This window comes from Populus alba, chromosome 17, assembly GCF_005239225.2.
Source record: "Populus alba chromosome 17, ASM523922v2, whole genome shotgun sequence".
Lineage (NCBI taxonomy): Eukaryota > Viridiplantae > Streptophyta > Magnoliopsida > Malpighiales > Salicaceae > Populus > Populus alba.
The window spans coordinates 373,638-389,462 of NC_133300.1; the positions used below are offsets into that span (position 1 = coordinate 373,638).

General features: G+C 34.5%; 3 protein-coding genes across 5 annotated transcripts; all 3 read left to right on the forward strand.

The window, feature by feature from the left end:
* The first annotated feature begins 37 nt into the window (after positions 1 to 37).
* On the forward strand, positions 38 to 2,188 carry LOC118029654 (probably inactive leucine-rich repeat receptor-like protein kinase At5g48380). Of its 2 annotated transcripts, XM_035033550.2 has the most exons (3): positions 38 to 421; positions 1,063 to 1,744; positions 1,868 to 2,188. In XM_035033550.2, the coding sequence occupies exons 1-3, from the start codon at positions 107 to 109 to the stop codon at positions 1,990 to 1,992; spliced, it is 1,122 nt and encodes a 373-aa protein (XP_034889441.1). In that variant the 5' UTR covers positions 38 to 106; the 3' UTR covers positions 1,993 to 2,188. The 2 variants fall into 2 exon arrangements, with proteins under 2 accessions (XP_034889441.1, XP_073261883.1); XM_073405782.1 differs by having other exon boundaries at positions 1,063 to 2,188.
* A 5,325-nt stretch (positions 2,189 to 7,513) lies between these two features.
* On the forward strand, positions 7,514 to 8,310 carry LOC118029657 (polygalacturonase-like). Its single transcript, XM_073405871.1, has 2 exons — positions 7,514 to 8,013; positions 8,119 to 8,310. The coding sequence occupies exons 1-2, from the start codon at positions 7,561 to 7,563 to the stop codon at positions 8,308 to 8,310; spliced, it is 645 nt and encodes a 214-aa protein (XP_073261972.1). The 5' UTR covers positions 7,514 to 7,560.
* A 4,387-nt stretch (positions 8,311 to 12,697) lies between these two features.
* On the forward strand, positions 12,698 to 14,797 carry LOC140954756 (probably inactive leucine-rich repeat receptor-like protein kinase At5g48380). Of its 2 annotated transcripts, XM_073405494.1 has the most exons (3): positions 12,698 to 12,941; positions 13,609 to 14,291; positions 14,415 to 14,797. In XM_073405494.1, exons 2-3 carry the CDS (start codon positions 13,709 to 13,711, stop codon positions 14,615 to 14,617), a joined length of 786 nt encoding a protein of 261 aa, XP_073261595.1. In that variant the 5' UTR covers positions 12,698 to 12,941; positions 13,609 to 13,708; the 3' UTR covers positions 14,618 to 14,797. The 2 variants fall into 2 exon arrangements, with proteins under 2 accessions (XP_073261595.1, XP_073261594.1); XM_073405493.1 differs by having other exon boundaries at positions 12,707 to 12,941; positions 13,609 to 14,797.
* Positions 14,798 to 15,825: the final 1,028 nt, after the last annotated feature.

The following is a 15,825-nucleotide window of genomic DNA, read 5'->3' on the forward strand; positions in this document are numbered from 1 at the left end:
TCATCCTTCTTGAAAATTACCAAACACCCTACAATAAAATTAGATGACGAAGACTTTGGAACTTTGAACGATCTCTTGCTATTTGCCGCTGTTTCGCCATACACAAATGGCTCTTGTTGCAAAACTTGCTTTTCTTTTGATTCATGTCCTTAGTGTTGCCGGCAATGGATACAGTTCTTTACAAGAGAACTACTACGGGAGTGAAGATGAACACAGGAAAAAGTTGGATCCTTCTTTCAAAAGTGGGTTTGCAACAGGTTATGCATTTTCTGCAGTTTCCATTTTAGCTATTTTCATGTCCTGTTGCGTGCCTTGGGCTCGTCTTAACAAGAGGAAGAGGAACAAGATAATGATGAAGACACCAATGACGACATCTTTGATGGAAAGGCGAGAGAAGAAAATAAAAGAAGCCAACGAGCAGGTATCCCCATAAGACTTTCAGTCCATCATTTTTTTTTTATCTTTTTGATGAAGAAGACGATAGAGTTGCTTTTATTAAGGATATATCCATATTGTTCAGTTGCCAAGACCATGAAGAAGATGGATCATTGCAAACTGAATTAAATAGACCACAAACCAAAACATTAATTCATTACAGAAACAAGCAGAAAAGGAGAGACCTCGAGTTCATGTCCTTAAAGTAGCACCTAAGCCTCAAATTAAAACCAAGCTATGAGATGTTCAACTCCTTGCTTTGACAATTGACCAGCAACGAGAGACGTTTCTCTAGCTGAATGAATAATTAATGAAGATGACTGCACTAAATAAGAAGTCAGCATGCTAATAGAACTCATAGTAGAGCTACACTAGCTAGATCTCCACAGCATGAGAAGTTTTTACAAGAATGCAGTAAATAAAGCAACTGGCAGTGATCCAACTCTGGATCTCCTGCGGGAAGCAACGAAAGAGTTGCTTCCTCATGTGAAGAATCTGTTCATTTTTAATATTGCATCAATTACGTAGTCTTTCCAGTCCAGAACTTAGAATGCCTTTTCATTTGGTGCAGCCATTAAGGGTGTTTTATATATATATAATCTTGTTTCATTTCTTCATCTTCCACAGATTTGTATGTTGGGGAATATTGTTAAGAGATTGAGTTTCGTAGGCATCAGCAAGGCAACAGCAAATTTTAGCCAAGCCAACAAAATTGGATTGGGACGAATGGGAACCATGTATATGGCTATCCTTCCTGATGGTAGGTTCCTTGCAGTGAAGAGGATAGTTGACTCTCAACAGTTTGAGGAACAGATAGTTTCTGAATTGAAAACACTGGGTACATTAAAGCATAAGAACTTACTGCCCCTGTTCGGATTCTGCGTAGAATCAAATACAAGGCTTCTGGTGTACAAGTACATGTCTAATGGAAACCTTTTTGATTGGATACATTCAGCGAAACACCGGAGGAAGACTCTGCAATGGCCTTTGAGGTTGAAAGTTGCGGTTGGGGTAGCAAGAGGCCTGGCAAGGCTCCACCATGGCCGCAGAGGTCAAGTGGTGCATCTCAACATAAGCTCAAAGTGTATTTTGCTTGACAAGAATTTCGAACCTAAGTTATCGAATTTCGGAAAGGCGATGCTGATCACGAGTATGAGCAACACTCCAGGAGTGCATGATGAGTCTTGTGAGATGGCGCTTGTTAAGGAAGATGTGCACGGATTTGGAGTTGTACTGCTTGAGCTGATTACTGGGATGGATTGTAGCAGAATGAATTTTTCCTCAAACAGTATTCTTAACGAATGGATTGGTAATCTCTTGAGCACTTCTTATTTTAATGATGCCATGGATAGGTTTCTGATTGGGCAAGGATTTGACGATGAGATCTTTCAGCTGCTTAAAGTTGCATGTAACTGTCTTGATTGCATTCCAGATCGAAGGTCGTCAATGTTTCAAGTGTACAAGGACATAAAGGCAATAACCAAGAGATGTGAAGTGGTTGATGATTCAGAGATCCAAATGCAGCCTGAAATTTGCCCTGCTACTTCTCAAGACTAATCTGTTGCCAGCAAAAACAGGACCGAAGTTAGCAGATCTATATTTTCCTGTTTCTATCATGTTCATAAACCATCATGTAAGAAGCAATAGAATATAATTGTGTCCGGGAATAAGTTGCCAGCATTTTACACTGTAATTCAAACAGAAGATCAATCTGATCAAAATATGCCGATGAGTGAAAATGGTTTGGATAATACTTCCCGATCTTGTGTTGCAATTTTATACTGGTAAAATTAGTGTTTTTACACCGATAAAATATTCTATCTGTGTTATGCTATTATTTGTGGTGGAAGTTGTGAAAACCTCAGATTGAATTTAGGCTTTCCATGACAGTGACCTCGGCTGAAGGTGACTATCCTGCAAAAGGTTAACCGGAGATAGTATAAGAAATGTTTATCGGAGAGAGAGGGTACTGGCGTAGATGCAGGGTTCGGTTGGACCGAAGCTGGAGAGGGTTCGGTTTGACTTGCCCTGGAGAGGGTTCGGTGATTGAATTTTCTCCCCCCTCCTTTATTTCCTACCTTCGGTTGTGTTTGGCCAAGAGAGGAATAAGTTGGACAAGAAGAGAGGGTTTGGTTGGAAGAGAGGTTTTGGTCATTCTTTCTTACCTTGTTTAGGCATCAGTTGGACCATTAACAAGCACTCTCAGTTGGGCCTTTCTTACCTTGTTTAGGCATCAGTTGGGCCATTAACAAGCACTCTCAGTTAGGCTTTTTAGAATTTTTTTTCTTGGTGCACCCTCGTAGATATGTAAATTAATAGCCTCTATGGTTTTGTTATCCCTTGGTTAATTACAACCTGAATTTACTTTAATATGAAAATATATTTTGGCGATTATTCATGTCGCACGTGTGCTGCGTCGTGACGATCGTCTACCCTTAAAGAAAAACATGGAATGGTATATATATTCCTAGCAAATGTGTAGACACAAGGAATTCTTGTCTCTTATCAGTAACATATAGACTAGGAGTCGCCACCTAGTATTCTGGTCATTAAGAACCCTAACTGGTCTCAGAAATCAGGTATGGAGACTGGTTGTGTAAAGAGAAGGTATTAGCACCCCAACTACGTCATACCTAAGGTAAGCTGCATTGTTTTGTCTGATAAAATCTAAAGTCGTGTTGTGGTTTCTAATTGTCGGTCCGTTTATAGTTTAAGAAAAATCTTTCTTTGTAAGAAGATCCTTATCTTATTGGGTAAAAACCTAACTATTCTAAGTCGGCAAAAGAAAATATCTTTTTAATATGCAAATATATTATGGTGATTATTCCCTCCATATTAGTTTTTGATAGCTATCTCATTTGGTTGTTGTTTATTGTTGTAGATACATAACTTTTGAAATTATAGCTCAACTAGTTCCATGACCAAGACAAAAAAAAAAAAAAAAAAAAAAACAGAGTAGTAGTACTGCTACTTGCCAAAAATCATGTTTTCTCCTTTCTTGAAATAAATGACATTGCTCGAATTGGTGCAGTATAAACAAAGTTTAGGTAAATTAAACTACGTAAGAATTGTTATAATGTGACTCATTCCACTTAGCCAATGCAAAGATAACCCATCCGATTAATAAAGAAGTTTGAGAATGAAAATGAGGAAAAATTGATGAAATTGATTGGAAAAACCTTTCAAGCCGACTTATTCTCTAGCATGGATTTAAAATTAAATGTGTAGAAGTTGTCTCGTTATGATTTGGGTACACAAATGATTATTAAAAAAAAATCTAAAAAGATGAAATTGAAAGAAAAAACAGAAGAAGAATAAAAAAAGACAAAATAATAATAATAATAATAATAATGAGAGAAAAAAAGAAGAAAAATAAAAAAAAAAAAATAATAATAATAATAATGAGAGCTGAATTGGGGGAGGGAGGGGGGGGGGGGAAGAAGAAGGGGGGGGGGAGTTTATAATTTTTCCCAAGTTATTTAGTATAGAAGGTGATATTGAGCCAGATAACTCTAATATATATATTTTTTGAACGATAATGGGAATCCTCAGTTATATTTATTAATCAATCGAGAATATATTTTCTTTTTCTTTTTATCATTTTAAAAGAATACACCCCCATAAACTAATTAAATATGTTCTATGTATGTGTGTATATGTGCTAACGACCAAATATTTATAATGTGGGCATAAATATTTCAAGTTGTGAACTTAAATAAATTCAGCATAGTTTTGGACTAATTAATTAACTATAATTATAGTGAAAGTCGTCTTTGTGTCATGGCATATACTCAACATTCAACTCTCTTCTCACCTGAATGCGAAATTGCAAGTACAACACAAACAAATAGAATGTTATCCAAAAACCAAAAAACAAAAAGAATGTTAAATAACTATTCCAAGCATATACTAGAGCCGCATAATTTCCCTGTAGCATATGATGGCAAATATCTATGTAGGTCCAAGCTAATGCTGAGATTACGTACCATTAAAATAATCATTAATTCAAGTTCGCCACATGGGGATTTCTTCTTCAAATGTGTAGTAAAAATGAGATTCATGCATAAGGTATTTCATTTACACACACATATTGATGAGGCGCCATGCATTTATACATGGAAGAACATGCACGAGCAATTTAATTCATCAGCAACCGATCCTTGAAAGTTTATTTGATGAGCATTTATACTGTTTAAGTTTATTTGACTATTCAATTATAGACTTTTTCTGTATGAATCCACGTTCGATCCTTGAAACATGCGTGAGCCATTTCAATTTTTCACGATGTAATTAAGACGGAGTCTTCGAAAATTGCCTGACTTTGTGCCCGAGGCCTAAGTACTGATTTCACTCTGCACTTATCCCCCATTTATTTTGGTTTAGCTAATTAGTTGCTATGTCATATAAGACTTTGATTTTATATCAAACAATTTTAATCTAATAACTTAAACTATTAAATAAAATTTAAAAATATAAATTATATTATTTTTTAACAATTAAAAAACCAAATTCATCACGACTTAATTGTTCAAGAATTGGATTGGATTAGATTAGTTGACCTAAGAGTTTTGCAAGTTAGTATCCTTTTAAGAATTTTTTTTTTAAAGAACCAAAATATTTCAAATAAAAAACCAATATTAATAAAAAAACATTGATTAAAATTAATCCCAATTTGGTTTTATAACTATGGTTTTTAGTATTTCAAGTCTTATCACTCTACAAATCACATAAAACTAATGAAGTAAGCTAATATCTTTTAAAGTTTGAACAAGAATTTGACAGTTATGGGAACATATATAAGTGGAGTCAAGATAAGATGGAAACCTTGATTTCTCTTTTTTACCGTCTTCGATATTGGAACACAAGACAAGAAACCCCATGTGGGAAACTTATTACATGGGCTGGCCTGCTCCGATCCATGGGGAGATTACTTGTCACTCTGAGTTACTTGAAAACAGTTTCATGTCTGAATCAGCTATATTAATTTGACGAGAGAAATTGACATAAACATGATAATCACGTTACTTATCTCTTGACCCCCTAGGTTAAGTCATTTCGGATTGATTTATTAAAGTTAGGCAAGAATAGGGACCAAATTAAAAGTGGCTACGTACATGCTTTACAAGTGGTTAGTCTTCAAAAAAAGTTGATACATGAACATCGAGTAAGCTACGTCCAGAGCCTTTCACACATCAAGCATTGTTGTGAATGCATGTGTTTGTGTGTGTGTTTTGAAGACACGCACTAAAAACACACCAAAAGGCCATTCAGACAGGAATTTTGGTTTCTGAACTATGTATGTGATTGCACAATAGCCTTAATTATTCCAAAATTTAAATGTAGTATATATGATCTCATCTTCGAAGGGTACTGACGAACGATCATGGAAACTAATCTACGATGCAGACGAGATATGATAGGATTACGATGCCGTACTGCTTGTTTTTAAATAATATTTAGTAAATTCTGATATCTCAAAGGTCAGGAGGATATATATATATATATATATAATATTATATATATATATATATACTAATTAATATTCAGAACCTGTCCCGAGCATCTCGCCGTAAATCCATGAAAACTATATATTAAGCCACCAGAGCCGTGAAAAGAAACATGCATGGGGATAAGGAGAAATTAAAATGGTTAGTATATTGGCTATTGATTGCTAGTTTAAAACAGAAACCAATGGATTTTCAATATTCAAAGGAAGTTTAAATTATTATCTAATTCCTTTATGTTTGGAATCTTTGTTGGTGTTTTTAAGTATATTTGGGACATAAGAAGAAAAGAAAAACAAATGTTTTAATAAAACAATATTGGTTAACAAGAGCTAATGGACAATGCTATAGATATCATCATGTAATGTTTTATCTTATAAAAAATATTGTAATTATCTTGTATAATTATTTATATGTTGCCCTTATGGAGAGAAAGAGAGGGAGTCCGCCATATTAGGTTAAGTCTTTTATTTTACACAAAATATTATTTTATTATTTAGGATTTCAAACAAAAAGAAATAAGATGTAATTGCCTTCAGAACTCAAGAATAAAGAATAATTTAGACAAAAAAACCCAAAAGCTATTAATGCGATTTCAAATGGGAACAAAGGAAATAAAAAGTATATTGTTTCTATTGCACATGCCATCCATTTTGTCCCATCAAAAAACACGAAAAGTGAAAAGAATTAGACGCAATAAGAGAAAACATTGTGAGATTAAGGCCATGATTTTTGGGTAATAAGAACTTAATTAAAAGAAATACCCTCTTTTATTTCCGTACTTTGCTCCACCTGTCACGTTCAAGCCCACTTTTCAACAATTTCATTTGGCAAAAATTCTTTCATATAATGTGTATTAATAGCCAAAAATAACGTGGAAAACTATCTACGTTATCAACTTTTCAAGGTTGAGGCACTAAGACATGGAATGAATTGACTTCCTAATCTATGTTAATGTTTTCCATTAACAGGGAGTTAGTTATTGTTAGGTTATGGTAGTTAAATGTTGTTCGAATTAAATAATTTAAAATTTTGTAAATGATGAATAAATCGGTATATATATATATATATATATATATATATATATATATATATATATATAATCTTTAGTTTCTAATTTTTAATCTAATGATCTCTTCTATGGTTATATTAAAAATTTGATATGTGAATTTCACTAATTACTACTACAACATTAATTACCATTAAGTAATAATAATTAGTTTTTAAAAATAGCATTTAATTTCTATCTCGAGGTAGAAAAAATATGTTTGCCTGTTATTAATTTATACTTTAAATTGACAAAAATTTATTTTAAAACTATTCTAACAATAAATTTCTTTTATATTTAATTTTTTTTAAATTGATTTATTTTATCATGAGAAAACTAATCAATATGAATGCATTAATAGCATCCGTTATTTCATTTTATTTTTCCAATAAAAGATGAACATATGGATTTTGCCTTATATTTTCAAATATCCAACAGTAAATCTCCACATGCATTCTATATCCAGACTTCCTATAAATACCACCTTCAGCTGCTTCAGATTCCCATCTCTCCATCTCAACTTATACTCATCACTTGCATCTTTTCAAATATTATCCGATACCATAAAGATCAATGGCAGGCCTTCCACTTCCAATGATCCCTCGTCCTATTACCCTTTTCTTCATCGTTTTCTTTGCGTTCTCACCTTCAGCAAAGGCAGCACAATTTAGTGTGTTAAGTTATGGTGCCAAACCTGATGGAAAAACTGACTCAACCAAGGCCTTTGCTGCTGCTTGGGCACATGCATGTGCCTCAACACAACCAGCCACAATTTCTGTTCCTAAAGGGAGTTTCTCTTTAGGTCAAGTGAGGTTTCAGGGTCCTTGCAAGAACCGTGCTATCTTGCTACGTATAGATGGTACCCTGGTCGCACCATCAGATTATAAGGTCATTGGCAACGCTAAAAATTGGCTAATCTTTGAGCATGTTAATGGGGTTGCTGTATCTGGAGGGACTCTTGATGGCCAGGGTGCTGGACTGTGGTCTTGCAAGAATTCCGGCAAGGGTTGCCCCAGAGGCGCAACGGTATGATAATAAAGCACATGCATGCAATATTTTGGTCAGTAGACTAGAGATAGATGTTATATTTTTCAAGGTCTTAATTTTCTTGTTGATTTATTTACTGTGCAGTCACTTGAGTTTACCAATTCAAACAATATTGCAATCACCGGATTGGCGTCATTAAATAGCCAGTTGTTTCACATTGTCATCAATAGTTGCCAAAACGTCAAAGTGCAAGGAGTCAAAGTCTCTGCCGCCGGAAACAGCCCTAACAACGGATGGCATTCACGTTCAATCATCAACCGGGTGTCACCATATTGAATTCTAGGATTGGAACAGGTGACGACTGTGTATCGATTGGCCCCGGCACCTCGAGTTTGTGGATTGAAAATGTCGCATGTGGACCTGGCCATGGAATCAGGTATATAAGAAATTATAACATCAACTATAAGTTTATATCAAATTATCATCTGCTCCTAATGTTTAATGTGTTGATATTGTAGCATTGGAAGTTTAGGCAAAAATCCCAAGAGGCTGGTGTGCAAAATGTGACAGTAAAGGACAGCTACATTTACCGGTACACCAAAATGGACTGAGAATTAAGTCTTGGGGAAGGCCTAGCAATGGTTTTGCTAGAGATATTCTTTTCCAACACGCAGTCATGAATAATGTCCAGAATCCCATTGTAATAGACCAAAACTATTGCCCCGGCGAGAAGAACTGCCCTGGCCAGGTACAGCCAAATCTATTGTCTTTACCGTTCTTTTCATATCTTGAAAGCTAACATCCAAAACATACATAAATCTTGCTGTGTTTTGCTGTACATTAAACAGGTTTCTGGTGTGAAAATAAGTGATGTGACCTACCAAGACATTCATGGATCATCAGCAACAGAAGTGGCGGTGAAATTTGATTGTAGCAAAAAATATCCATGCACTGGGATCAAATTAGAAGATGTAAAGCTCACTTACAAGAACCAGCCAGCGGAAGCATCATGCAGCAATGCTGGTGGACTTGCTTCAGGACTTGTTCAGCCCACTAGCTGTCTATAAGAGCCTAATTAAAGAGGGAATATATAGTTGATCAAGCAAAAACAATAAATTATTACGTAACACATATAGTATATATACATATACAAATGGGATACTTTCTCTATGTCTTAGCTTAAAAACTATGTAATTTGTCCGTAGCTCATGAAGCAAGCTTATTTGCTTGATCTTGTGGCACGTCTCAGCCCGACGACGAGACTTAATATGAGTTTAATTTTTTTTTTTGTTAAATAAATTGTTTGGCGTGAGCAAGCTACTTGAACCTGTCCATCTGGTAAACATATTTACGTGCTAGACAATCAACATGAACCAACACAATATTTTAAGAAAATTGCTTTCAATTAATAAAACTAAAACTAAATTATATTTTGTAAAATTGAGCATCAATCTATACAAGATTTGTTTTTTACATCACAAATATAATATAGAACATAAATCAAAACAAACTATCAGGCTTAAACATATAAAAACATAACATGAAAAGATGAAATTGAAAAAAAAATTCAAGAACCCAAAACAAAAAACTATTCAATAAATAAAAAAAGGACTACAATCATCAATATTGAAGTAGTTAATAGTGTTGTTGAGTCTAGCATTGTCGCACCCGACATCGCGGCGGCTCTAAAAATTAATTTTAAATCTTTGGAAAGAACGGATTTCTGGCATCCTGTTCTTTGATGAGAATATTCTTGTTTAAGGAGTCGCCACCTATTATTATGGTCACTAGGAACCCTAACTGGCCAACAGAGAATATATAGTACGTGACTGGTTACGTAAAAGGGAAGATATTATCACCCCTTAAACATCCTGCCTAAGGCAGGCTGCATTGCTATTATTTGTCATTTATTGCTAACATATATTTTTTTTATATCATGATGGTTTTGCATTTAAAATTCCTGACTCTGGCGTTAGTGAATATTAAACTACGGATATTTCCAACTCTGGTGTTGGTAAATATTACGTAGATATCAGAGTGAATAAATTTAAATAATTACCTTTTTTTAATCCTGACTCTGACGTTGGTGAATAAACAAATAAAAATCAATTTATATTTTTATTTTTACTCATGCAGATTATTTTTATTTGTACGTAGCTAAATAAAAGTAAAAATACAATAAAATAAAAATAAAATAAAATAAATTTTTATTAGTATTTTTTATTCCTGACTCTGGCATCAGTGAATAAAACCAATAAATTTATTTTATTTTATGTTATTATATTTTTTGCATGCAATTTTTATTTTTTAGCTAGATAAAATGCAACGAATAAAAATAATATAAATTTAAACCGGTGTTTTTATTCCTGACTCTGGCGTCAGTGAAATAAACCAATAAATTTACATTATTTTTATTCATGCATATGCATTTTTTATTATTTTTATTTTATTTTTATTTTTTTTTTATTTTTTTTAGGGATGGACTGGGCTAAACCCAGCCCACCATATATATTTTTGGGGCTGGGCTGGGCTAAACCCAGCCCAGCATACATACCTTTGGCTGGGCTCAGCTCAGCCCCACAAGGGCTGGGCTGAACCCAGCCAGCCCGGACCGGGTCACTGGCCCAAGCCAGTGACCCGGTTAAAAAAAGCAGATGCACGCGTGAAACAGATCACGCGTGCATCAACAGTGCGAAGGTAATTAAATTACCTTCGCACTATTCAAACGTTATTTGAACAACGAAGAACAGAAAAAAAATAAAAAAAATAGAGAAGGCACACCTGTTTCTAGCGATTGAAGAAGATTGCGATGCTGGTGACTGTTGCCCTCGTCCGGCTGCTCTCCCTTCTCTCCCCGCTGTGACCCCCCTGTTTTCCTTGCTTTTGATTTCTCGATTCTCAGTATGAAGAAGCTGAGAGGTAATGGGTTCTTTGAGGGTTTTTTTACTGATTTCGGGTTGCTTTTTCTGCAGGGATTATGACAATGGCGAAGCTAATTCTCCTTTTTAGTCTGGTTTCTCGTTCTCGCTTTCACTCTGTATATTTTTTTTGGTTCTGTTTTTTTTTGCTGCTTGTGGATTGCTCTTTTTCTTTTTGAGTTACTTTTTTTTTGCTCTGTTTTCTCGTTCTTCTTTGTTTTTTCTGGGTCAATTCTCTGGGTCTTTCCTCTAGGGTTGCTGCTTCTCCCCTTTTTATAGAGACACAGCCGCTTCAGTCCTACCTTTGCAGGACTGTTATCTTCCATGAACGAGATTGTGGGTGAGAGCCGTGATCCACGATTGGATCAATCCGTTGCAGATTTTCGGCCTGTTGACTCGGGATGGAGAAGATGAACACGGCTGTTCCACCCGCACCGACGACGTTTTGGCAACACTGGATTCCCAATATCAACGGCACCATTTTAGCAACAGTGGCTTTTTCATTTTGACCCCTAAACTTTGGAATTGTAACAGTTGGATCTCAATTACATAAAAATTCCTTTTAATTTTGCCCTTTTCTGGATAAATCTCAATTAAGTCCCTCAATTGGTGCAATGTTTACAAAACAGTCCTTAATTCCTGGATTATTCAATTTGGCCCTTAATTAATTCTTTCAATTTTGCCCTTTTTGGATAAATTTCAATTAAGTCCCTGAATTTATTAAATTAATTGAACCAAAGTTTAATTAAGTCCACAAACTTAATAATTCTTCTAATTTCATTAATTAAACTAATCCAAATTTTTAAATAAATTTCCAAAACTTATTAATTCTTCAATTTCTGACTAATTTATTCTCAAATCTGATATTTTTATCCCTAAACTTCAAAATTTGTTGTCTTAACCCCATTCTCAAATATATATATATAATATATATATATATATATATATATAATATTCATTGATTTTATATTCTTTATAAAAAATTGGGTTATGACAAGCATAATAGTGAATGAAATAATATACTAGTAGTAAATAGTGTTGGTGATGTAAAAAAATTCTTTTGATATATGTCACACGTGTGCGGCATCGCATTGATCGTCCATCCTCAAAGAAAAAAAAAAATAAATAATATATCCTTGGCAAGTATGTGGAGAGACAAGGAATTCAATAATATACTAGTATTATTGGATTTTTTTGAAGAGAGAAAAAATATGAAATGGGAAATAACTCAAAAATGAGTTATGACAAAGTTGAGAATAATAAAATGTGTTGGGTTGTGCTTTAGCCAACCGTTCTATTTATATATATGTGGCAGAACACTGCAGTTACTGTAGGGATTACAACATTGGAATAATCCTTTATTAATTTCCTATTCTGATAGATATATGCTATACATTCTATAATATGCCGCCTCAAGCTGAGGGTGAGGGATCAACCCTAAGTTTGAACTGAAAAGTAGTAAAGGATGCAACAGGAAGCAGTTTAGTGATGACATCGGCAAGTTGATCCCAAGAGGGAACAAAACAAATCTGAATCTCTTTCTTGGCAACGCGGTCACGGACAAAGTGATAATCCACTGCAACATGCTTAATACGAGCATGGCAGATAGCTAGGATTTGTCAAGAGATAGGTAGCACCAAGATTATCACACCAAATGGTAGGAGCAGATAGTGATAATCCACTTTGGAACTTTGAACGATCTCTTGCTATTTGCTGCTGTTTCGCCATACACAAATGGCTCTTGTTGCAAAACTTGCTCTTCTTTTGATTCATATTCTTAGTGTTGCCGGCAATGGATACAGTTCTTTACAAGAGAACTACTACGGGAGTGAAGATGAACACAGGAAAAAGTTGGATCCTTCTTTCAAAAGTGGGTTTGCAACAGGTTATGCATTTTCTGTAGTTTCCATTTTAGCTATTTTCATGTCCTGTTGTGTGCCTTGGGCTCGTCTTAACAAGAGGAAGAGGAACAAGATAATGATGAAGACACCAATGACGACATCTTTGATGGAAAGGCGAGAGAAGAAAATAAAAGAAGCCAACGAGCAGGTATCCCCATAAGACTTTCAGTCCATCATTTTTTTTTATCTTTTTGATGAAGAAGACGATAGAGTTGCTTTTATTAAGGATATATCCATATTCTTCAGTTGCCAAGACCATGAAGAAGATGGATGATTGCAAACTGAATTAAATAGACCACAAACCAAAACATTAATTCATTACAGAAACAAGCAGAAAAGAAGAGACCTCGAGTTCATGTCCTTAAAGTAGCACCTAAGCCTCAAATTAAAACCAAGCTATGAGATGTTCAACTCCTTGCTTTGACAATTGACCAGCAACGAGAGACGTTTCTCTAGCTGAGTGAATAATTAATGAAGATGACTGCACTAAATAAGAAGTCAGCATGCTAATAGAACTCATAGTAGAGCTACACTAGCTAGATCTCCACAGCATGAGAAGTTTTTACAAGAATGCAGTAAATAAAGCAACAGGCAGTGATCCAACTCTGGATCTCCTGCGGGAAGCAACGAAAGAGTTGCTTCCTCATGTGAAGAATCTGCTCCTTTTTAATATTGCATCAATTACGTAGTCTTTCCAGTCCAGAACTTAGAATGCCTTTTCATTTGGTGCAGCCATTAAGGGTGTTTTATATATATATATATATATATATATATATATATATATATATCTTGTTTCATTTGTTCATCTTCCACAGATTTGTATGTTGGGGAATATTGTTAAGAGAATGAGTTTCGTAGGCATCAGCAAGGCAACAGCAAATTTTAGCCAAGCCAACAAAAATTGGATTGGGACGAATGGGAACCATGTATATGGCTATCCTTCCTGATGGTAGGTTCCTTGCAGTGAAGAGGATAGTTGACTCTCAACAGTTTGAGGAACAGATAGTTTCTGAATTGAAAACACTGGGTACAATAAAGCATAAGAACTTACTGCCCCTGTTCGGATTCTGCGTAGAATCAAATACAAGGCTTCTGGTGTACAAGTACATGTCTAATGGAAACCTTTTTGATTGGATACATTCAGCGAAACACCGGAGGAAGACTCTGCAATGGCCTTTGAGGTTGAAAGTTGCGGTTGGGGTAGCAAGAGGCCTGGCAAGGCTCCACCATGGCCGCAGAGGTCAAGTGGTGCATCTCAACATAAGCTCAAAGTGTATTTTGCTTGATAAGAATTTCGAACCTAAGTTATCGAATTTCGGAAAGGCGATGCTGATCACGAGTATGAGCAACACTCCAGGAGTGCATGATGAGTTTTGTGAGATGGCGCTTGTTAAGGAAGATGTGCACGGATTTGGAGTTGTACTGCTTGAGCTGATTACTGGGATGGATTGTAGCAGAATGAATTTTTCCTCAAACAGTATTCTTAATGAATGGATTGGTAATCTCTTGAGCACTTCTTATTTTAATGATGCCATGGATAGGTTTCTGATTGGGCAAGGATTTGACGATGAGATCTTTCAGCTGCTTAAAGTTGCATGTAACTGTCTTGATTGCATTCCAGATCGAAGGCCGTCAATGTTTCAAGTGTACAAGGACATAAAGGCAATAACCAAGAGATGTGAAGTGGTTGATGATTCAGAGATCCAAATGCTACTTCTCAAGACTAATCTGTTGCCAGCAAAAACAGGACCGAAGTTAGCAGATCTATATTTTCCTGTTTCTATCATGTTCATAAACCATCATGTAAGAAGCAATAGAATATAATTGTGTCCGGGAATAAGTTGCCAGCATTTTACACTGTAATTCAAACAGAAGATCAATCTGATCAAAATACGCCGATGAGTGAAAATGGTTTGGATAATACTTCCTGATCTTTTGTTGCATGTCAAGATCAATGGATTCAATTCTTCCAGCTTAGAATAACCAATTGAATTTGTGTTTAAATATATATTATACAAATATTATCAGAGCTCTGTGTCAGATGGTATCACCATGCTTCTTAAGAAAAGATTGTTGTTGCATCTCTTGTATGTAGAAAAGTCTCAAGTAAAAAATAAGCTTATCAAGAATAAGCTGTACAGATCTTAAAGATGCAACAAATAATTTCAGCGAAAACAATGAATGGATTAGTCATCTTTTGATTAGTTCTAAGATTTATGATGCCATTGATAAGTCTCTGGTTGGGCAAGGATTTGATGATGAGATATTTCAGCTGCTTAAAGTTTTGTATACAACTACGTCCAAATCGTCCTAAAAATCTTGTATGAGGTTTTCTCACCTTTTCCCTAAATTTAAATCATTAAAGTTCTTATTTTAATTATCATCATCAAATTAAATAAAAATAAATCTTAAAAACATAGATGTAAAAACTTACTAAGGTTTTTATTTTAAATTATGTGGAAGCAATCATTAAAAGAAGTTGATATTAAAATTGAGGAAGTTTCCTTTCTTTATTTATTTTTTTCTTTTTTATTTTAAATTTTAAAATCACAATTTAAAAGAATTATTAAATATACTAAGTATTATTAAAATTGCTCGAATAATTTAATCTTAATTAATATTTAAGTTAACTGACGTGCAAATATTTTTATTGATAAAAAAAAAATAAAAATAAGCCTTTTTATTTGACAAAAACTTATAAATCAGCACTTAACCTTTTTTTTTTCTTTTTTTGACTAATTTGTTTTCCCGCACTTTCGTGGAAATTGTGGTCCTATAGGGCCATCCATTATTCTCTCTTGAATTACGGGTCCCATAAACTTGGATTTTGATGCACTAACAAATCAACGCATCTTTTCTTTATTTATTTCCATAGCAACATAGAGTCCATACCAATGTCGGCAAAAAAGCAAGTTCACTTCAAATATATCTAATATGTTAAATTAGATTAAAATTTAAAAATTAATAAAATTAATTAAACTCAATAAAATCAAATCGATTTTACGAGTTTTAAAAAAATTATAAAATTATAT